The sequence below is a fragment of the Anarhichas minor genome, unplaced genomic scaffold, assembly GCF_050575085.1.
Source record: "Anarhichas minor isolate MPS153535 unplaced genomic scaffold, ASM5057508v1 ptg000009l, whole genome shotgun sequence".
Lineage (NCBI taxonomy): Eukaryota > Metazoa > Chordata > Actinopteri > Perciformes > Anarhichadidae > Anarhichas > Anarhichas minor.
This window is the reverse complement of record NW_027466455.1, coordinates 3,968,125-3,990,338: the sequence shown is the minus strand read 5'-3', so window position 1 is coordinate 3,990,338 and position 22,214 is coordinate 3,968,125. Positions and strand designations below refer to the sequence as shown.

General features: G+C 40.5%; 1 protein-coding gene across 1 annotated transcript; it reads left to right on the top strand.

The window, feature by feature from the left end:
• Positions 1 to 514: 514 nt before the first annotated feature.
• Positions 515 to 20,535, top strand: sh3tc1 (SH3 domain and tetratricopeptide repeats 1). Its single transcript, XM_076087130.1, has 19 exons — positions 515 to 1,826; positions 2,875 to 2,946; positions 5,701 to 5,831; positions 6,295 to 6,400; positions 7,201 to 7,341; positions 8,009 to 8,207; positions 8,300 to 8,376; positions 8,764 to 8,959; positions 9,054 to 9,184; positions 10,207 to 10,245; positions 10,328 to 11,683; positions 12,487 to 12,627; positions 13,007 to 13,228; positions 13,315 to 13,495; positions 14,237 to 14,387; positions 14,862 to 14,984; positions 15,484 to 15,634; positions 17,027 to 17,223; positions 17,869 to 20,535. The coding sequence occupies exons 1-19, from the start codon at positions 1,730 to 1,732 to the stop codon at positions 18,118 to 18,120; spliced, it is 3,963 nt and encodes a 1,320-aa protein (XP_075943245.1). The 5' UTR covers positions 515 to 1,729; the 3' UTR covers positions 18,121 to 20,535.
• Positions 20,536 to 22,214: the final 1,679 nt, after the last annotated feature.

The following is a 22,214-nucleotide window of genomic DNA, read 5'->3' as shown; positions in this document are numbered from 1 at the left end:
AATGTGATGATGCAGCTTTAAGTAAATGATCAATTTGTGAAGTCAGTGAAAGTTCACCTCATTGCATGGTTTCTAAAAAGTGAAGCAGGATCATTCGTTGAGGGATTTACACTCACGTATAAAGACTGCTGTACTTTACACCACTCAGTCATCTGACAACTGCTATGTGTGGAGTAAAATAATAAAAGGAGTAAGTTTTATATGACGCTTTGCAGAATGCGTATCACTTAATTGCTGAGCCATCGTGTATCTTGTGACTTCGTCCCTGTGATTCTCTGTTGTCTGCTGTTATAAACGCTCCAGTTTTAGAGCAACGCCGCTGCTGCTCGGCTGCATTACTGAGCTGACAGAGGAACTGACTGGAGGAAAGGAAATGCTGAGTCTGTTCCTGGGATGTTTAAGGGAAACACACACACACACACACACACACACACACACACACACACACACACACACACACACACACACACACACACACACACACACACACACACACACACACACAGCAGCCACACAGAGAGGCAAACTTTGGGGGGAACTTTTAGGATAGAATGAGTAAGAAAATACAAGGTTATGTGTGGGAAATGATTCTAGCTGGTCTTTATGTATGAGCATGAATAGAAAGCTCTGTGTCCCCTACAGTCCCATTTAGAGGTTGAGCTTTATTTGTTCAGTGAGTGATTATTAACTTGAAAGCTGCACACTTGGATTTGGAGGAGGGATTTTAGGAACTGTTTCATACTTGGATCTACCTAAAAGTAAAGAATGGATCTTGTTATTTGAAGGGATATGCAGATATACAACCTGCATCATGAATATGAATTAAAAACACACCAACAGAATAAATACCACAAACAGATTGTATTGATAAGTGTTGAGGCCCGTAGTGCTTCAGATATCACAGTAAAGAGTTTGAGTCAAGTTAACCGGAGTATTACAGGAAATTCAGTGAATGCAACTTCCCCCTCTGGCACACACAAAACTGCTGCTGCCAAAAATCTGTGTGCAACTTAAGTTCATAGCCAACTTCATAAACTGAGTAAATACATACCGATCAATAAAAGAACAAATACATAAAGATACAAATAAGTAAATAAATTAACAACTAATTAGATGAATAAAAAAGGCCAAAATATCAACTTCCACCAATGTAAACCCCAATAGACAGTTAAGAGTGTGAATTAATAAAATACAGCAATTTCATAAATACAGATAGAATAACTTTGTTAGACTGAATTAATACTATTATAAATACATAGAAAATAACTAATATTTGATAAAACATAATAATTATTCGTCACATTTTAATAAACTGAATCTCCAGGTTCACAGTGTTTTGAAGAGGTGGCTATTATTCATTTGTTTGTTTTTCCATTGTTAGTAGTTGTGTAAATATAGAGAATATATGAAAACAATCTATTTTTTAAACTTGTTAATTTTATAAAATCCTTCACCAAAGAGGTGTTTCAATTTTGATCTCGTGCAATTTGTCTTTTTTAGAAACCTCGGACGCAAACCACTGGCTTATTCAGTCGACGTCGGTTTTTTTGTAATCAAAGGGACTTTTACTTTGAAAAGACACTCCAGGACAGTTGCTGTGGTCAGCTTGACGCTCCTGTCTCTCGTTCTTGGAGCGGACTTCTGTTGGCCGCACCGCGCAGTGAGCATCTGATGGTGAGGTGTTGACTGGTCACCGGGAATCGGGGGAGACTCCACGGTTGTTTTGAACATGTCGGACCGAGACTGCGGGTACCGGAGAAAGATCTCTACAGACGGCCAGCAGCACCGGCAGGTGGCGGAGAAATCCAACCGACACAGCAGAAGAGGTATGGAGGCTACTAATATTATAATACTAGGAACTTCAGAGCCACAGCGATATGATATCAATGTCTCAATAAATCAAATTATAAAAGTCGTTTTGAAGCCATGGCCTAATATTTGTATGAAAGTATTTTGTGGATTTAAAAAAAAAAACTATATTATTTTATAATATAATAACGTATTATTACTATAAAATATTTTATTCTATAAAAAAGTATCTGTATATCTTGTTTTGTTTGAAAAGGGTCATATAGATTGATGGACTATAGGTATGTCCTCTGCTTCAGGAGCTTTTACAGTAACAAATGCACCAAATTAGCATGAAAGCCATCCCTGAATGTCCACGCTAATTACTTTTTTTATTTTTTATAATATCTTAAAGATCCCCTCTAGACATTCTGTAAGACAAATATATTCTGTAAAGTATAAAAGTCTAATCAATTTAAATTACCCTGTTCTAAAAATCTAAAAATGTCATCCCCTCCAATACTCCCTCATTGAAAAATCCAGAATTAATGAATATTTATTTTTTTGGTTTTGCTGGCCACAAGATACAGTGTGTCATTAGAGGCTTCAAGGTTCCACTGCTGCATACTGGACTGTAGACCATAGTTGGCTCCAAACCAGTTGTGATGTTCCCTATATGTCTTCCAATGCGAGGGTCCCGGGACAGAGGATGTTGCATGTGTACAGATTATAAAGCCCTCTGAGGCAAATTTGTGATTTATGATTTTGATTTATGATACAAAATTAATTGAATTGAATTGAATTGAACCAATCCTGCTGCTGCGTCCACGTGTTCCTGAGATTTGAGGTTTTCTCCTTCAGCAGATGAATGTGAAAACAAACCAATTCAAACCACATTAGAATATCTAAATTACATCATTATCAATGAGCTAACTTATGAAGACCCGGAGGAGACATGGAGGGGGGAAAAGTTGGAGGTTGAATAAAAAAGATGTACACGATCTCACCTGACTGTTATGAGATCTCCCAAAGTGCGATCTGTAATCGTGCTTTAAATGACAGTAAGCTTCTTCATGTTTTTAACAGTGCGTGGTTTCGCCAGAGATTCTTCAAGTCTGAGGAGAACTGTGTCAACGTGTGAGGAAAACGTCCCAACAGGTAACTTGTTCTTCTGCTTGAATTTTTTTGGCCTTTATTGGACGGATGGAAGTGTAAAGGCAGACTGGGAACGTGGTTATGTGGTTGGGGCTGTAACCATTCGGCATTGACGTACAATTCAGTACATACAGTATACCCATGGTGCTGAGAAAATAAATCCCAATGACTTTGGTCAACTCCAAAAGTTCTTGTTTTTTTGCCAGTGTTGTCAGGGTTTGTTGTGTTGGGGTTCAGAAAGCATAGCTTAGTGTTATCTAAAAGTTCTTCCATGTCATGGCTAAATATGTAGCTGATATTGACAGTGGGAATGAGGCCTAAGCCTCGAGCAAGATTTCAGAATGAGACTTCTACCAGAAAGACACACAACATCTAATAGACAGGATCAAGAGAAATGTAAATTAAAAGGTTTTAGTTCTCTGTAGGATTCTTTCCATAATGTTGTCAGACACTTATAACAATCTGAGCCTCTCAGTGCCATAAATGTTATTTTTAATGTTACTACCATGCAGCAACCTCCGGTGTTGAGAAGCCAATGGCTGCTTGAGTCTGGCTTCAAAAGCGAGTCAAAACCAATAGACCCCCATTTTACAGTAAACATGAGTTTATGGTCTCAATCTCTAGTTTCAAGTGTTCTTCAATACAGCATGATGTTCATTTAGTAAATTATGGTATATTTAGAGTAAAGTATGCTTTAGAGCGTGACTACCTTGTGATTGACAGGTAGCTATGCCGTATACGGCGTCCCTACGTCACTTCTCCGCATTCCGAATATGATGACTTTAAGTACATGGTTGCAAAAAAACAAGATGGCGAAGGCCAAAATCCTAGACGCCGCTGGTCAAAATGCCAAACTTGAGGCTTCAAAACCACACTCTACAAACCAATGGGTGACGTCACGACAACTACGTCCACTTTTTATACAGTGTCTATGGCTAAAATGCCCAACTTTACAGCATGAATGTTTGTAGCCTAGTATATAAAAAAGGTTTTGGTCTCTATAGGTAATTTCCCCGTTCATGACAACTTTATAGGGTGGGTGGTAATTTTCATGTAACTCACCCGTTTTAATGATATTAAGGATTTATAGTTTTGAATAATTGCCGCTTTGAGTGAGGTGAGTGCCGTCTCAGGTAGCTAGGAGTCTGCTGAGTCCCCTGGTCCCGCCTCAGCTCACCAACGATCCACCGCTTTGCCTGTTTTTGGACTAGCCAGTAGCTAAGCTGTCAAGATGAAGATTTATTTATAATTTACACAGTCTATGGTTATTACTAAATATTTAACATTTCACGTTTATAGAACAAACAGGGCCACTGAAGTCCTGCTAGCTGCTCCTTCCTGTTATTTTGGAGAGGAAATAATAAGAGTAAAGAAATGCCTCGTAAAATATTGCTTTTAGTTGCACCGTCACATCACCTGACCTCAGTGGAAAGTCATGTGGGAGATGTTTTATACCTTGAACCTGTGAGTTCCTCTGAAGTCACTTATTAATCTGTGAGTCGGTCAGGCTGCCGTCATCGACTCTGATTACTTGATGATCAGAAGGAGCTCAGTGTCAAACCCCAACATCCGTCCCAGCAGTCATCAAACTCACCACATAATGATGTTAATTGTCAGTGTGATGCATTCTTTTCTCTTTTATAAAATGATGTCCTACTTTCTGTCCTCAATCTCTACTGTATCTTATGGGATAAAGGACCACCTGGTGTCAGTAAAAACTCAGTTCTACAAATACCAGAACCGTCTTTTCTTCCAACACTAGTTAAGTGTTTTCACCACAGCAGCAGAAACTGCTCCGCTCGTTCTTTATTTTAGCAAACATTAACAAAGAGAGGTAGTGTCCTCTAACGGCCTGTGATGTTTGGAACATAGTAAATGACTCTACTCATGGAGTATATATTAATATATTAATAATATAGTCTATATTATAGGCTACTGCGAGTTAAAGGTTTAATGTGTAACACATTCAAATGTCTGAAACAGACTAGACCTTATATATTTCGTTGAGTTGTGCGCTTACATTGTCCCAAATGATTCCAACAATTTTCAAACTAAAGAAATCTGTCATTTTAATGAAGGTAACGAATGAAGGTGAGATTCATTTGGTCACCCATATCCCCTTTAGTCATGTGAGAAGCTGATCATAAATTGACTTTTTAATTAGTTTTAAGTTGCATTTGTACGATTCACTTTTTAGATCGTGGTGGTTTTGTAACTTTATATTTTAAGCAGATTAAGGATTTTAGACATTGCACGTTTTGATCTATCAGACAAACAAGCCGAGCAAATGTTCGGCTCGCACAGCATTTGAGCAACACATATTTTTAAACGTGAAGCTGCTTTATTCGGTGTTTTTACTGGTTTTAATCAGCGGATCCGTTTGTTTTGGAGAGGAGGAGGAGACCTCTGTGGTAAAATAATCTACTGAATCCTAAGGAATCCTAACCGGGAGAAGATGACTGCACCAAAGACAACAACTCCCATGATCCCACGCTGTACTTCACCACATCACCAAACTTTTTGTTTTGATTGAGAGACCTCTAGCAGCAGACAATGACATGTTGTGTGTTTAAATGAAGTAAAGAGAGTTATGATAAAGTCTCTGACATCGTTATAACGCCCCAAATCCTCCAAAGTTACCGTTGTTTTCACATAGACACCTTTACACACTATGTGATGTGACTTGTCATACAATTCAAACTGACCGGAGGACAAACATGGTACATTTCACATGGTGATGGTGTTCTGTGTGTTCAGCTCTGCCGCTGCTGCTCGATGTGGTCGGGGGTCCGGAGCGTCTTCCTGCAGACGAGGAGTTGCAGGAAATGCTGAGAGGGAAACTGCGCATTCTGCAAACTGACGGCACCGAGGTCAACGCTCTGTTCGCGGTACAGCTCATGACACACACACTCACACACACACACACACACACACACACACACACACACACACACACACACACACACACACACACACACATACAGACACACTCACACAGGCCTAAATTCAGCTCCTAGCTTTAAGCAAAGTCTACTTCCTCCATGAATTATGAATGAATCAGGTTGTAAAAGCTGTCTGTCTGCATTCTAGTAGCCAGAATTCAAGCAGCTTAAAGTTGTGTTAAAAGTAGTTATGTTAAGGTTAAAAGGATGCTTAGTTACAGGCTCTTTAATGAGAATAAAGTTTGTGTTCAAATTTTAATAATTTATTTGCATCAGGAAAAAAACACAGAACTTCCATGTGTTATTTTCTGGAAATACAAATAATACAAAGATGTTATAAAAATGAAAGCTTGAAACGTTCTTTTTAGAAGTATAACTTATGAAACTCTTTTCTTTTCTCTGTTTGTAGGAGCTGTCTACTCATCTCATCTCCATCAACAGTGAAGACAAAGTTATTTTTGTGACATTCAAAACATTTGAGGAAATATGGAAGTTCACCACATATTACACAATAGGTAGGTTTGGATCACAGTAGTAATTGTAGTTGTCACTAACAGTGGGATTTGAACTTAAGTATTTGCAATAAGGCAAAAAAGCAAAATAAAATAATTGTATTATTATTTCTGCCAGGAGGATTATGCGATCAGTCGCGTGTGTGTGTCTGTGAGTGAGTGTGCACCTGTGTGTCTGTGTGTATCTCACATTGTGCTGCAGCAAACTGCATACTATTGTGAGTGGCCAGCCATATGCTGTGTGGTGACACTTTCTCAAAACACTTTTTACTTCCTGTTTTATACTGCCATTAACTACTGACTTCCCACTCATCACTCTGAACCGGCCCTCGGCCAATAGGGGCCGCTGGTGATAACGCAGCTTAGTGCATCGTTGACCCCCAGCTACCAATTATGGGTTGTATTCATTCAAATACACAATTACTGGTGCTGAGAAATGAAGCCAGCAGTCCTTCAAATGGCCACTTCACGCTGGCTCCAAAAGCGAGTTGCAGAGACTGCGTCTATATTTTGTATGGACAATACAGCAGTGGTCGTGGGAGTCACACCTGGCGGAGATCTGCACTCTACTGAGTGCACATTTCTAGTGATATTATGGTATATTTAAATAGCTTTGACATAGTTTTTTTCTTGGGTATTGTAGTTAACTTCTGCAGGAAGGAATGCAGGAATGTACTTTGTGAGCTATGGCGCACTGGATAGGGCTGCTGCTGCTACTACTGCTAGTGCTGCTGCTGTAAAGATGATGCCAGTGGTTACAGTTCAGAATAGGAGTGGATTCACTCACATCTCCTCTCCTCCAGGTTTCCTGGGTCAGTGCATGGAGAATCTGTTGTGGGACCAGAAGTTTTGGCTCAGCTCTTTGGAGGAGGACATCGCAATCGAGGTTTCCATTCAGGAGGACACTCTCAACCTGATCTACAAAGGCATTCTCATGCAGGAAGGTATGAAGGACGTGGACAGCTATATTTTCTGCTGTACCTCCTTGTCTCTAGTTACAAGAGTAGCTGATGGAAGTCCCACCCCAATGTAAGACCACTGCTGAATCAACAACAAACATATGCCTAGGTTTAGGCAACAACTGCTTGGTTAGGTTTGGGGAAAGATCGGGATTTAGGTTAAAATAAGTACGTTTGTAGATTGTTTCTGTAATGTCAAAAAGTAAAGAGTGTCAACATGTCTCCAGTCACATAAATACAATTCAATTAGAGAAGTGGACAAATCATCTCTTAGCTTTCTGGGAATGTCTCGTATCAGATGCCTCATACAGGCTGTGATGTTTCAATATTGATTACCGATTAAATACAGGTGTTTTCACTTCTTCACTTTGACCTGAGGAAGACCATCAGTGGTTGCAACATTACATCATGCTACACAAAGCATGACTAGCTAACTGCACACCGCTAGCTTGATTATTTACATTACGACAGAACGCAGTAGAGTATTAGAAATGTACTCAAGAAGGTTACTTAAATACATGTAACGGAGTAAATTTAACTTGTTACAACCCACCTCTGCCGATGATTACCTCAAAATGATCTAGTAAATAACTGAAAAACTATACATTTTAGAATACTTGACATGCTGACATTTCTCTCTCTGTGTCCTCAGGTTCATTGTTTGCTAGTTGTAGTACCAACCAGATGTTTGACAGCTCCACCTCTGGAGGTGACCTGTACCTGGAACAGGGAGACATAGCCCAGTTTGAGCCTCCCTTCCTGGGCTCAGGGTGGACCGTCCTTTGCCTGGCCGATGGAGCCCGAGGCACTGCACCCAAACCTGGTCTAGAGCCGGTTGTCCCTTTTCATCAGTAAGTCCCATCCACACACAGGTCTGGTGTCTCTGATCCGAGACCCTACAGTAGAAAATATGAGGTGCTCACATGATCCCATCTGTCCACAGATGGTTTCTCAAATCCTGTGCAGAGAGCATTTTAGTTGGTGATGGCAAACCCTCCTGTGGATTCCCTCTGCAGTTTGGTAAGTGCAGTAAAATCTATTGAGGATAGTTTCACCCAGAAAGAATTTCAGAAACATACAAATAAGAGAAAATGTTGAAGGCTAATTTTTCAATTGAAACTCACTAATAAAGAAAATATTCAAATTATTTTAGCTCTACTGCCACTTCAACTTTCTTCAGTATTTTCTTTTAGACTGCCACAACTTTAACATTTTCAGTATGTACACTATATCTTATTATTCAACTGAGAGGTTATCTGCTTTCAGTAATTACAAACCAGCTGACATCTCAACCATTTTTATTATTGTAAACGACACCCCTTTAAGTTCCCCAGTGATATTTTGTGGTCAGTGTTTACTGAAAGTTGTGGGACATCTTCTCTCATATTATCATTTTCCTCTGTTCAGCCAGAGGAACCTGTCTGGTCACAGTGGAGTATGATGCTGAGGGCCCAGATGAGCTCAGCGTGGCACCCGGTGATCGCATCATCATCGTGGGACTTCTGGTATCTTGTTTTGATTGGTTCACAGGGAGGAAGGAGGCGACAGGAGAAGTGGGTCTCGTCAAGACAAGCCTGGTGAAACCGTCCGCTGACATTTATGAGTGAGTGTATCACCGATATTACTGTGTGTAAAATTGTTTTTCAATAGAGTATATGTAATTACTGTATCTTATTCTACTCTTGTCACCCTTCCAGCTCAGCAGATATTTTTTTGGACGGGGAGGAAGGGACATTCTTCAGTCTGCAAGAGGACAAAGTCATAGAGGAAACAAATGCCTTATTGAAGAAGAAATCTCAAAATGATATTGGTCTTAACTACAAACTTGGTGAGACAGAAAGGACTCATAGGTCACACTGATTTATACATATCTGTGCCATGTGTCCAAAAAATCCAACAAGTTATCCAAACTAAATCACAAAATATATTTTAATTTGTTATAAAAACAAAAAATTCTGTTGCTGCTCTGTTAGGCTCGACTTAGAGACAGTGGTGCCTTGAGCTAGATGTTAATGTCAACATGCTAACATGCTAACAAGGACAATGTTAACATGTGACGAGTATTATATTTTTCATGGTCACCAATTTAGTTTAGCGTGTTAGCACGCTAACTTTGCTAATTAGCACTAAACTCAGCTGAGGCTGATGGGAATGTCACCAGTTTTGCAGGTATTTGGTCATAAAACAGTATTTGACAAACTGAAATTCAACCAGATGATGGCGCTAGATGATAAGTCAGAGGGTCACCAAAGTTATTACAATCCATCCTGTGGGGGACATAAACGTGTGCGCCAAATTTCATGGCAATCCATCCGGAAGTGGTTGAGAAAGTCAAGTGAATAAGTGAAAACTTTGACCTGTTGATGGTGCTAAATGAATAGTCAAGATATAACCAAATTACGATTCATCATTGTATGGTATCATGGACATCTTTATAAAATTTCAATGCAACCAGTCCAATCACAAAAAAACTAAAATGTCAATCTTTTCGTGCCACTAGAGGAAAACTCAGAGGATCACCAAAGTCAGTGGAATTCCTCCACTGAGCACCATGAATATATGTACAGATTTCCATGACAATCACAACACAAATAGTGTTAGTCTCCTGTGTTAGCTTTGTTGATTCAACCATCCATCCCGACCTACTATTCTAAACTCATAACTAGAACACTTAATGCTACAGTCTAACTGGAGAAAAGTAGCTTGAATTAATACCATGCATATAAAGCTTACAGCAAGAACGACTTGCACAGCGTTCAGATTGACATTGACTTGCTTTAATTACCAATTGTTGAGATGTTAGGGTGTTTTCTAATTCACAGTCTTGCACTCTGTGTTGTTCAATCTCAGATATGATCAGTTACCAAGACTCTGAGAAAGAAACATCACGTAAGTATTGGCACCAATGGTAAATATCAAATAACTGTGTTATATATTTCATAACTTTTTTCCTTCGATTATTATTTTACAGTCAGGTCTTCAAGCAAAGTTGATCCTCAGCAGACTGACTTGAAGAGAAATATTCAGAGGTTTCTTGATCAAGGAAAAGATGCATTGCCACCTTCCATACGGACCGTGAATGGGACTCTAGAGGACTCTGTCCTGGCTTCAGAAGCAAAAAGTCCTCCCTGTTTCACTGTTCACCCGGTTGTAGAAGGAGAAAACAACACTGAAATCTTCACTGTGCTTTTCTCTTTCTTGGACGGACAAGACTACAAAATAGAGTTTGGCACCCTGTATGGATTGAGTTCTGAACTCCTGGCCTCCTCCGCCTTCACCGGTCACTCGGACGAGGACGAGCTGATTGCCTTCCTGGGTGTTGCCAGGGAAACAGCCAGGAAGAAGCGACTCTTTTGGTCACAATCTCGTTTGTGCTTTCTGCTGGGTAAGCTCTGTGCTGGAAGGTCAAAGTTCAGCCAGGCCCGGGTCTACTTTGAAGAAGCCCTCAGCGTGCCACGAGAAGGCTTCGTGGACCTCAGGCTGTTGGCCAGCATCTACTCCAACCTGGTCACCATATACCTTTTGCAGAAAAATACAGAAAGTTTCTTTGCTCTCACAGAGCGACTTGTTGCCTTGCTATTGGGCATCCCAGACTGCCTGGAATGCTTAGAGGACAACTCTGCTCTTAAATACATCCTCAAGAAAGCTGTTCTGTCCCACAACGAGATGGCAGAGGCCCGGGCTTGTCATCTATTGGCGAAGCACCACTGGACTCGTGCTGAAGGAGTACGAGCTGTTCCTTATCTTGAGAGACTGCTTGTTCTTTGCGCTGAAGCTCAAAGAACATGGGGCCTCTCTCCCAGTCATGAATACCTCGCCCTGGGAAGGCTCTACACCGAACTCCAACTTCCCCACCTCAGTGTCAGTTCAGCCAGGAGAGCTTCTCAGCAGCCCTCTGCCACACTGACGGACTGCCTTAGCAGCATGGTTCTATTTTTGGACAATGTCAACAGAATGAATGGGATCGCAGAACAGGAAGCCACTATCCCACCTCAAGTGGCTCCCTATTTACACCAAGCCCTCTCTTCTAACAAAGCTCAAGGAGGAGCAACTGATCAGCACCATGTTTTGAGCCACCAGCTTACTGTTTGTCTCTGCCAACTCTTTTGCAAGCACAGAATGGTTGGACACGCTATCGGCCACATGCATACTCTCATCGACAGCAATCCACCCTCGCAGAGACCCCCCATCTCAGTCCCAGAGAGAAACGGTACCCTCATCTGGCTGGCATGGCTTCACATTGACAACAAGCAGCCGGATGTTGCTTTGGATATCCTGGACTCAGTCCTCGCCTCCATGCCAGAACACTGCACTACCCCTCAGGAAGGTCGGTGGGCTTGATTGTGTTAAAAAAAAATAACAGTTACAGTGTTTTAAAAGCAAATACTTCCAAGAACTAATCATGAGCCACAGGAACTAAAGTCAAATACTCGACAAGTTTAATTTGGGCATTCCTAGTTGCATTTCCGTTACTGACAATAGTCTAGGAATCTGACAGTTAGGCAAAAAATGTTGTTTGACGCGCAATTTTCAACACGTCATGTGCATTTTTTGTATTTACTGTTGAGCGTTAAAAGAGACAAGCAGAGTTGGAAAAGGGCACTGAAAACTTTCGGCTGTCTCCAAACTGCAGTGCGGCTGTTTTATTGTTATTCATTTAGAACGTAACTGTATTTGACAGACTGAAATATATATGTTTGGTTTTTCATGTTCACTGATAAGCTAGCAAACTAAGCCAGTCTGAGAAAAGGTCCCTGGAAAAGATTTCCTTAGTGGAAATAAGAGTGCACTAGACAACCACAGGAGTAATCTGTTTTAAGAAATTAAACTACTAATTTGAAAGTAAATAATTCCAACATTAAAGTTGTTACCTAACTGCCTGTTATTAATGTTAATTGAACTACTTCCTAATTCAACGCTCAACATATTATGACTGGTGCCTCTGGTATTATTTTGACTCTTATATAGGTAGGACTATGTTTGAACGGAAGAAATTGGCCAACTTTTTTTAAGATGTAAACATATGATTGATTGAAATACAATAATCTGTGTCGATCGGCAGGCAACAACTGATTTATAAGCAGGCTATTTCATAACGCTTAAAGTAAATGTGTTTGATTTAACACAAAGGTGTGGTCCTCAACATGCGTGGCGTGGCATTTCGGTGCATGGGTGACCTCCGGAGGGCGGCAGAGAGCTACCAGGCTGCTGCGGACATCTGCCAAGAGTATGAGGACATACCAAACTGGGCTGAAGCTCAGGCTAACCTGGGTAAGAAAATAAATGCTTCTTCAAGGGAGACACTACTGGCAAAACATTGTTTCTCAAGCACTGGTCAATTTTGCTTCCATAACATGTCTTCTTTAAGACTAGTGGAAAGAAAACATCAAAAACACACAGTTTGGTGTTTATTTTACTACTTTGTCTATTTGCGTCTGTAAATTTAAGTTAACTTTAGATAATGCCTCATTTGCATATTTAAAGATACAAAAAATATTGTCTTAATGCAAGTAATCAACTGGAGAAGTTTCATGGTGGTATCTATTAGTTGTTGTTTTTTACCTTATTCACCTGTAGTGTCTCCCCTTAACTCATGATTCTTCCAATGAACTTCAGTCCTCTGAAATGACTCTACTTCCTCCTCGTGAAGGGCTGTTATGTCTAAAGGCTGGAGCTAAAGGACTGGCGCAGAGACACCTGACTGAGGCCGTGCAGCTCTTCTCTGAGCTGGACGAAGAAGGTCACGAGGCGAACTTCATCACAGTGCTGCTGGAGCTGGGTCAGCACTATGTGAAGCAGCACCAGCTGGACTTTGGGAAAGGATGCTACGAATGGGCTATGCTGCTGGCCATCAATGCCAACCTGTTAGACTGTAAGTATGTAAGTTACACACTGTGTGTCTTTTTTATTACTTGAGCTCCTCTCAATGAACTGGACTGGACTTTCACTCATTGCCAGGCCAGCTCACTGCAACCAGACACCTGTGCCATCTGTATGGGTGTGAGAGTCCAGACCAGGCCCAGTGTATCATCTACAGCCAGCACCAGGTCCAGCTGCTGAGACACACAGGAGACAGAGGACAGGAGGGAGAAGCACTGGTAGCCATCAGTCAGCTCTATCTCACTCTGGGCACAGAAAGGTGTGTGTGTGTGTGTGTGTGTGTGTGTGTGTTTGTGTGTGTGTGTGTACCTGTACATCTATCTTTGTGAGGACCAGTGTTCGTTTGACACCCTCAGAGTGAGGACATTTTTTATAGAGAGGACGTTTTGGTCAGTCCTCACTACCTCAAAGGGTTTTAAGGTTCAGATTAGGATTAGGTTAGGGTAAGGGGCTATGGAATGCATTATGTCAATGAGTTTCCTCACAAAGATTAGGGTATATAGGGTTTGGTATATAGGGTTGTGTGTGTGTGTGTGTGTGTGTGTGTGTGTGTGTGTGTGTGTGTGTGTGTGTGTGTGTGTGTGTGTGTGTGCGTGTGTGTGTGTGTGTGTGTGTGTGTGTAGCTGGAATAGATCCAATACAAAATGTACTTATGCTCTTATTTGCCCTTGTCAAAAAGGGTTTTTCCAATAAAACAGCTAAATACAATGCTGTTGTTTTTTCAGATGAGTATACAAAAGTGTAAGCATTTAAGCCACTATCTTTTAGTAGACTTTGTGTTTTCAAAATGCAACCATTATGAAAATGAAACTCAGCTGTTAGTTTGACATTGTTAATGACGAGTTTAAACTTGAGTTTACCATTTTACAATTCACCTGCCACACTAATCTGCACTGCCACCTGTGGTCACACTTGATATAGGCGACAAATGTAAAAATAAAAAAAATGCACAGTGATATTGGCTCCTACAGGACTAATCTAAGTCTCTGACTATTTTCAGGGCATACAGGGCGGCTCTCGACTACACCAAGACCAGTCTGGGTATTTTCATCGACCTGGGCTGCAGGGAGAAGGAAGCGTACGGCTGGCTGCAAGCAGGAAATATCTACCGCCTGGTGGACCAGACTGAACTTGTGGACCTTTACGTTCAGGTCTGAGAGCAGCTGTGTAGGCATTGCAACTATTGTGATCGTGTTTATCAGTTGAGGCACAATCTACGAAACTTGTATAACTCAATCGTCAACCTGGTTAGCAGTTTCATCTCGGAACTATTTTCTTTCTACCAAACGACACTCACCATATCACCGTGCAGAAGGAAGCGTGCATCTATACTCGATGAGGCTAGCTCACCTAGCACACTGAGCTAGGTAACGTTACAGCTCAGCTGAGGATGACACCATTAATGTTTACGTCACAAGCAAGAGCCTCTTGTCCGTGAGTAGATGAACGCTTCCTAAATTAATATAGCACTTTTCTAGTCTCAGCGACCGCTCGAAGACGTCAGAGATTGTCACGGTTGTAATTTATGTTTTTGGTGCCCTATTGAAGTGGCTGCTCAGTTAGTTTCAGTTTTGTGCTGACTTTGACGGATAAACTAAATGTGTTTTTGTCGATTTCATTGTCAGGTAGCTCAGGATGTCGCTCTGAGTACAGGAGACACCGGGTTCATCCTGAAGCTTCTGGAAGCTGCAGGAGACATTTTCTTCAACAGCAGCCAGGACCGGGACAAGGCTATCACCTTCTACAGGGTATGGACTGGATAAAACACTGAGTCGATACAAATATTTAAACATGTTACTTTATCGTTACCTTACAATTTACAATCATGTCTACTAGTCTCATCTTCCAGTGGCGGCAAAATACGGCATCCTTTATCAGAATCCAAGTTAGTTTGGATGTAGGTTTGGACTATTTATCCATGTTTTAGAGCAGGTCTTTCGGTTCCAAAAATAATTCTAATTGAATGGAAGATAAAATGATGTTACTCTCATGTCACTTCTGGTTGCAAAGAAACTAGATGGCGACAACCAAAACCCAAGTTGGCCATGTACAAAATGCCGAACTCAAGGCTTCAAGATGGCATTCAACAAACCAATGTCATCGTGACTACGTCCACTTCTTACATACACTCTATGGCCTTTTTGTGCTATCACAGTATTACTATTATTGTTTGGTATGATGGTCAAAACTAAGAAAGTAAGAAGCCTGCTAAAATATTCTGTGCATCTTTGTTTATCCACCATGTAGGACCGTGCTCTGCCCATCGCAGTGAAGAGCAGCAATGTACGTTCCAGGCTGAGGTTGTGCAATAAGTTGACGGAACTGATGCTCAGTCTCAAGCTTTATGAGGAAGCTGTGGAGTTTGCTCAGACTGCACTGGACATCAGTATCACTCTGGGTACGGAAAACCTCCAACACAAAGTTTTGATTTTTACATATTATTTCAGGATATTATTTTAAAGGAAGACATGGTCCAATTACTGTCATCCATCAGTAATACATTCGATTATCTGTAGAAAGACCTACTTTGGGCGCTTTCACAAGCCGACATTTAGTCGATTTTAATGGAACTGTGGTGCGGTTCACTTCTGCAAAAGTCCGATGTTTGCTTGACATCTGGGTCAAAGAGAACATACAGAATGTGCTAAATAAAGTCCACAAAGTTGGTGAGGTTTATAAAGTCACTGGACATAAATCTGGAGAGGGATACATGTGCAAAGTAGATCAGTGAAGAGTCAAAGTGAAACAACTTTGACAGCAGTGTTTTATAGTCCCTGATTCCCTGCGTAGAAAGTGGCAAATTATTTTCTTATTTAGTCTGCTTCAAATTTTGCATTGTGAAACCGAACCAGAATAAATAGAAAATTAACGGAAAGTATCAATTGCACGCTGTTCGGTCTAGCTGAATGGACTTTTGGCTTGTGAACGCGCCCCTAAAAGTATTAATGAACTAGAAGGACACTCGGCAAGCGCAGATCCCTGCTAAGGTTGTGTCCGTGAGTAAAACAGAATGCATGTATCCGCCCTGTGACTTGGTTCTGCTCTAACATTTAATGAGTTCTTCCTCTGCCAATGCTACACCCTTTAACCAAGTTTCATAAAAATCTGAATTTTTATTTTTATTTTTCAATCCTATGTTTCCATGTCGGGGGGACCTATTCAAATGTCCACTAAATCACCAATAAAATCCACCAACAGTCCACAACAGTTACGTTTTCAGGAATAAACAACATACTGATGATTTAGCTAATTGCCAACAGTGGAACTTAAAATGTCAAGTGTATCCTGCTGGTGGGGCAGAAAGAAAATCTAAAGGGTCAGTCCTTTGGGGCCCCGAATGTGATCAACAGATTGAATGGCAATTCATAAAAATAATTATAAGATATCTTATGCAAAAGGAAAGTTCATGACTGGTTCATCCTCTAGGGACCATGCTTAGCTAATTTCCTGCCAATTAGATTACATTTAGTTTCCTAAAAATAAAAATGTGCCAACCACAACCAGCTAGCTTTTGGTGCGTGTTTGGCCATTTAAAACAATACGTGTATTTCAAAACGTGCACTTCAGACGCTTTCTGTGCATTTGGGCCTTTAGAAATCTTCCTCTCTGAACCATAAACATCAGTATGAAATGTCATGGTATTCTGGCTAGTAGTTGTTGGTATGTGTTGCTCTAAACCAGTGGTGCACAGGCAAATTGATAACTGAACTTCCAGATATCCTGATGAGTTTGAAGTCATGTGCCATAACAGAATAACTGTGTCTATCTTTGTGTGTGGTTGTACATACAGGTGAGTATCTGAATGAGCGTGTGGCTTACCATCGTCTAGCCTCTCTGTACCACTGTCTGGACCAGTATGAACTGGCTGAACACTATTACCTGAAAACCCTGACCCTCTGTCCAACACCTCTGCTGTTTGACGAGGAAACACTGTACTATGTTAGGGTGTACCAGACGCTGGGGGACATCATATTCTATGACCTGAAGGTAAGGGATTAAATGTCAATTTATGTCAGATATGTCAATCTGTTAATTACTACTAGCACAATGTGACACGCACAGACACTGACATTCAGAGGTAGTGCCCTCATTATGTGAAACATTAAAAAAAAAATATATATATATATATATCTTAGAATATCAGTTGAAAATAGTTGCTCTTGAGCTTCTTAACATTTAATTTTGAATCCTTGCAAATATGTGACATTTCTTATTTGTTATTTTTACTTGAATTAGAGCTCTATTGGATGTTCTAGTTAGTTTCCATTGGAGGAAACATGGTCTTAATATCGTTCACCAGCCATGGTTCCTTCTCCCCAAGAATACCTGTTTGTGGGGTTTGTGCTTTCTGATGGCCAAGGATCAGGGAACGCACAAAGGGGACTACTAGTTTAGTTCCTGAGATGAGCTGCTGTGGTGCTGTAGTAAAGGGGACTATTGTCTTGTTAGCTTGAAAGCTAGCTATCAAGACACCCAATAGTCACCTTGGGTTTGTCCAGAGTTATAACATATTTTAGAGTACAGACATGAGTTCACTTAAGGAAGCAGAAAACAGGTGGTTGTATATTATTTTATCTTGTGACTAAATTACACATTTTTAAGGGGAAGTACATTTTGCTGTTATCTCTACAGGACCCATTTGATGCTGCAGGCTACTACCACCTGGCTCTGGCTGCAGCCATGGATCTGGGCAACAAGAGGTCTCAGCTTCAGCTGTGCACCCGCCTTGCCACCATCTACCACAACTTCCTAATAGACCGGGAGCTCTCTCTCTTCTTTTACCAGAAGGCTCGGGCCTTTGCTGCAGAGCTGAACGTGAGGAGGATCAATATCTCACCGGATCAGCAGTATAGCAGCACCCAACAGTACAAGAGCACCGGATAATAGGACATACACTTTGGGAAGCCAAGTATTTGTTTTACAAGAAAAAATGTACTTTTTCTTAGTGCAACAAAAACTTCAGCAGATGGCTGGATGAATGTTTGAATGGCTGGATGAATCTTATTTTGGTACAGAAATGTATGTTTCATGAGAAGCCTTGTGAATTATTATGGCTTAAGCATTTAGACTACAGAACTGATTCAACTGTTCCCAGAAAACCCATATTTAAGACTTTACTTTGAAGAGATAATTAAGGGACCAGGGTGCCCAAGATGTCCAATCAACTCATCTATTGCATTGTGAAACTGTGTTCAGAATTCACGATTCAACTTTACTCAGGCCTCTGAATATTCACAGGGAAAAGATAAATATACTAAACCAGAAAACAGTTACTGTCTTTAAAGATTGGATAGATGTGTCATTGATGATTTCTACTTTTTCAGTTTCTTTTTTGTAATTCTTTAAACAAGAAAAAGAACTGCTGATTACAACTGATCACTCATAAACAATAGTACATCATCTGCATATAATGACATCTTATGTTCTGGTACTTGTCTGAATTCCCTAGCTGGTTATTTATTCTAGAGGCTTGACTGAAAGCAAAAAGTAAGAGACAGGACACAACCCTGTTCTATACTTGACATGACAACCATTAGGCAATAAAAACAGAAATGCACAGTGTAACTTGACTCAATCAGTGGAAATATTCCCAAAGTAAATTCTTGCATCGTTAGTACTCCCACACCATACAGTCAAATGCTTCATGATTTCTGGTAGTGTCCCTCTTGTAGTGTTGAGTTCAATGACTACAGTGTTCAAAAGAGGTCTTCAGACATTTTTGTGACGCCTGTAATACATTGAATATGCAAACCGTGAGGAGCAGATTAGTTCATCAGGGTTTTATCCGCGTAATAAAATATAAAGTTAAAATAAGTTATTACACTTCTCTAATATATAGTTTTAGTATTTTTTGCTATTTTGTTTGATAAGATTGTTCCTCTTGCCATTGAAGGAGGAGAAGACAAGTTACTAATGGATATGGTCTTTTTTACCAGCAGCTGATTAACAGTGTGTTATAGTTTTTCTCATCGAAAGGCCATCACAAATGTTCATGTTATTCTGAGCTGAAGTTATGGAATAAGTCTGTAAGAGCAACAATGCTGTTTCTTCACTACTGCCTTTGAATAACAACACATAGAATGATACGTACCTGCTGTGTATGTTAGTCTGTTTCTGTCTCAGCATGAACCATCTGAACAAACAAGTGTCTGCTCTAGGTTGTAGACACAATTATAAACGAGCATAAGAGCAGATGTGGGTCTACTCTCTTGAAAGAGGACGGCTAAATCATTACAGGATTATGCAACGCTAATGACAGACTGTTACTTATAATGACCATAACTACAATCTTCACTCAATTAATCTGGAAGAATTTGACAGCTGAACCGCTGAACATGTTGATCAACGGCCACAAATCAGTCGAGGAGTCTGCTGCAGCATCCGTGTTTGGCCATGAGACAATGTGAAGTCACTTTTGTCTGCAGAGGGTAAGCTGGAAAACCGGCAGCAAAATGGATTCACAGTCTGCTGTCATTGGTCATACTGACCCGACCTTAGTCACCTTAGCGTAAGATCTGATTCTAGTCAAAAAATCGTTCTCCTTCACAAGGTCATAACTCAGTCAAGCAAGGACACAAAGACATGAAACAAAATGGATATCAATCATGTGACTTACACTTGCCGAGGATATCAATATATCTGACCTCCATAACATCGTAACAACGTCCATAAATCTGCTTAGAAATCATAGAAAAAACGCTTCAGAACTTGCCCAAGAATCATGTATTTTAAGAAATAAATCCAGTCCCAATTTATACATTCTGTAATGTTTGACATCAGCAGCCAGCATGGTGTAGAACTATAAGCCTTCTCAACCTCTCAAGACTCAAGAAAGTTATCCAGGCAACAATCTTTTTTTCCTTCGTCTCAGCAATAGCCAGGTAAACAGTAGAAATATTTCATGGTTGTCATGTCTCGTCCTGTTCCTCCAGTTGTTTTACTTTATTTTGTCATTGCAGCATTTCGTGTTCCATACCTCTCCTCTTGTTTGAGAGCCTTCGCGTCCTGCCTTTGTATGTTTCCCGCCTTTGTGATTGTCTGCCCTGCTCTTGATTGGTTCCACTTGTGCCTAATCATCCACACCTCCCCAGTGTATTTAATCCCTGTGTCCTCCTGTCTCTGTGACAGTTTGTCTCAGTCCTCTGTGTCAAGCAGTCCAGTGATTTCCTAGTGTTCATATTCCTCTTTTTATCTGACATCGTTTTTGCCTCATCCCTACCTGAATTGCTTGCCTGATATTCTGATGGATCTCCAGTGTATTGAACCTGTTTTCATCAATAAAGACCGTTTTTTTATCCACCTTAGGTTACATCCACACTAATACATTTCTGTTTAAAACCCAGGTTTTAAAACGAAAACCATCTTCGTGCACACGGCCATTTCACCATCGTTTTACGAAATGATTTCCATCCATACTAGCACTCCTGACAACCAATATCACATGACTATTCACGTACACTGCGCATGCGGGTGTTGGTGTAAACAGGAAGTAGATTGGTTGCTTAGTTACAGAGTGCTGTAGTTTTATTTAATATTAAAAGGTCGTGCTTGATACTTAAGACCTTCCTCTATAATCTTCCTCTATATACTCAAACGGACAAATTTCGTTTAACAAAAAAATATTTTTCAAACTTGGTTACAAAGCTGCAGGTCTTGTTCAATCTCTCTCACTCACACACACATTAAATTCACTTTAAAATGAAGACTTCATCGATTTCATTGTTGTTTGTTCTCGCACTCGTAAACCCGCTGCTGGCTGAAGTCCCTGTTGTACTTGAAAGCATTTGTGCATTTGTTCCTTTCCAGTTTCTTTGTGAATTTCACAATAAATAAGAAAAGGAAGAAAACTGTGACTTCAGACGTTGCTCCAATAACAGGCTTCCTCTGCATGTTGGCAGTAGTAGATTTAAAAAATATAGAATTTAGCTGCACAATAGCTGCTAGTACAGAAAACAAGTTCAGCAATGCCTGTAATCTGTTTTCCATGTTGATCGATAATCAAGGCTATTGTTTGTTTTCTCAGTGAAGGACACGTTATGACTGCTAAGACCAAATCAAGTAGCAAACACTCTATACCATCGTTTTTTGAAGGTCTACGTTTCCACGGTCCTCACTATGAGTACACCCTGGAGTTTTCAAACTAACTTAGCATCAATTGAATTTCCAAACCCCTCTGTTTTTTGGGGGTTAAAACTCCGGAGTAGTGTGGATGCTAGGCGTAAACGTAGCAAAAGTTTGCTACGTTTTAAAATGGAAACAGTAGCGTTAGCCTGCTGTCTGGGTCGTGCGTTTGAGTCCTGTTTTTCCCTGTGGTTCCACGAGTCGTGACAATGATACAAAAAATATACCAGAAGACTTGGCTTAAGTTTTTGTATTTTATTATTTAGTATTGAATTATTGGTTTGGTATGATCACTTAATGATCACCTGAAGTGCTTAGTTAATGAGTCATAATGTGTCAAATAGCCGGATAAATATTACCAAGTGCTGTATGCATCCCTCCATGACCTTCATAAACTGTGTGTTTCTGCTGAATAAGGAGCTCAGTGTTCTCTCAGGTGACTGCTTCAAATAAACACACCCACGGCTGGGTGAGAAACACATGTCTCCATCGACACCCCTCTTGTCTGTCCAAACAAACTTGGACGGTCGTCTTTCTGTATATATGAGCCATCCACAGCCAGCCTCCCCTCCGTGACCGTCAGCCTGTCGGAGGGAAGCAAGAATTAAAAACAGCCTCACATCTGTAGAGAGCGTGTCGGTGGGAGGGTTCGGACAATATACTGCTATCCATGTGAGAAGCAGCTTAAAGTCCCCGAGAGAAACAACATTTTTTCTAAGTGAGGTCATTTTGGACCAAGGGACATTTATCTTTTTTATAACCTAAGTATTGTTTTTGTAGTTTTGACCGTCGTTCTTGGCTGCTCTGATAACATCAGCTTCATTTACCTTCATTTACGCAATGACTCTGTGAGGCAG

Coding starts and splice junctions, on each gene's coding strand:
- sh3tc1 (XM_076087130.1), top strand. CDS start 1,730: ATGTCGGACCGAGACTGCGGGTACCGGAGAAAGATCTCTACAGACGGC. Junction 1,827..2,874: donor CAACCGACACAGCAGAAGAG/GTATGGAGGCTA, acceptor TGTTTTTAACAG/TGCGTGGTTTCGCCAGAGAT. Junction 17,224..17,868: donor TCATATTCTATGACCTGAAG/GTAAGGGATTAA, acceptor TTATCTCTACAG/GACCCATTTGATGCTGCAGG.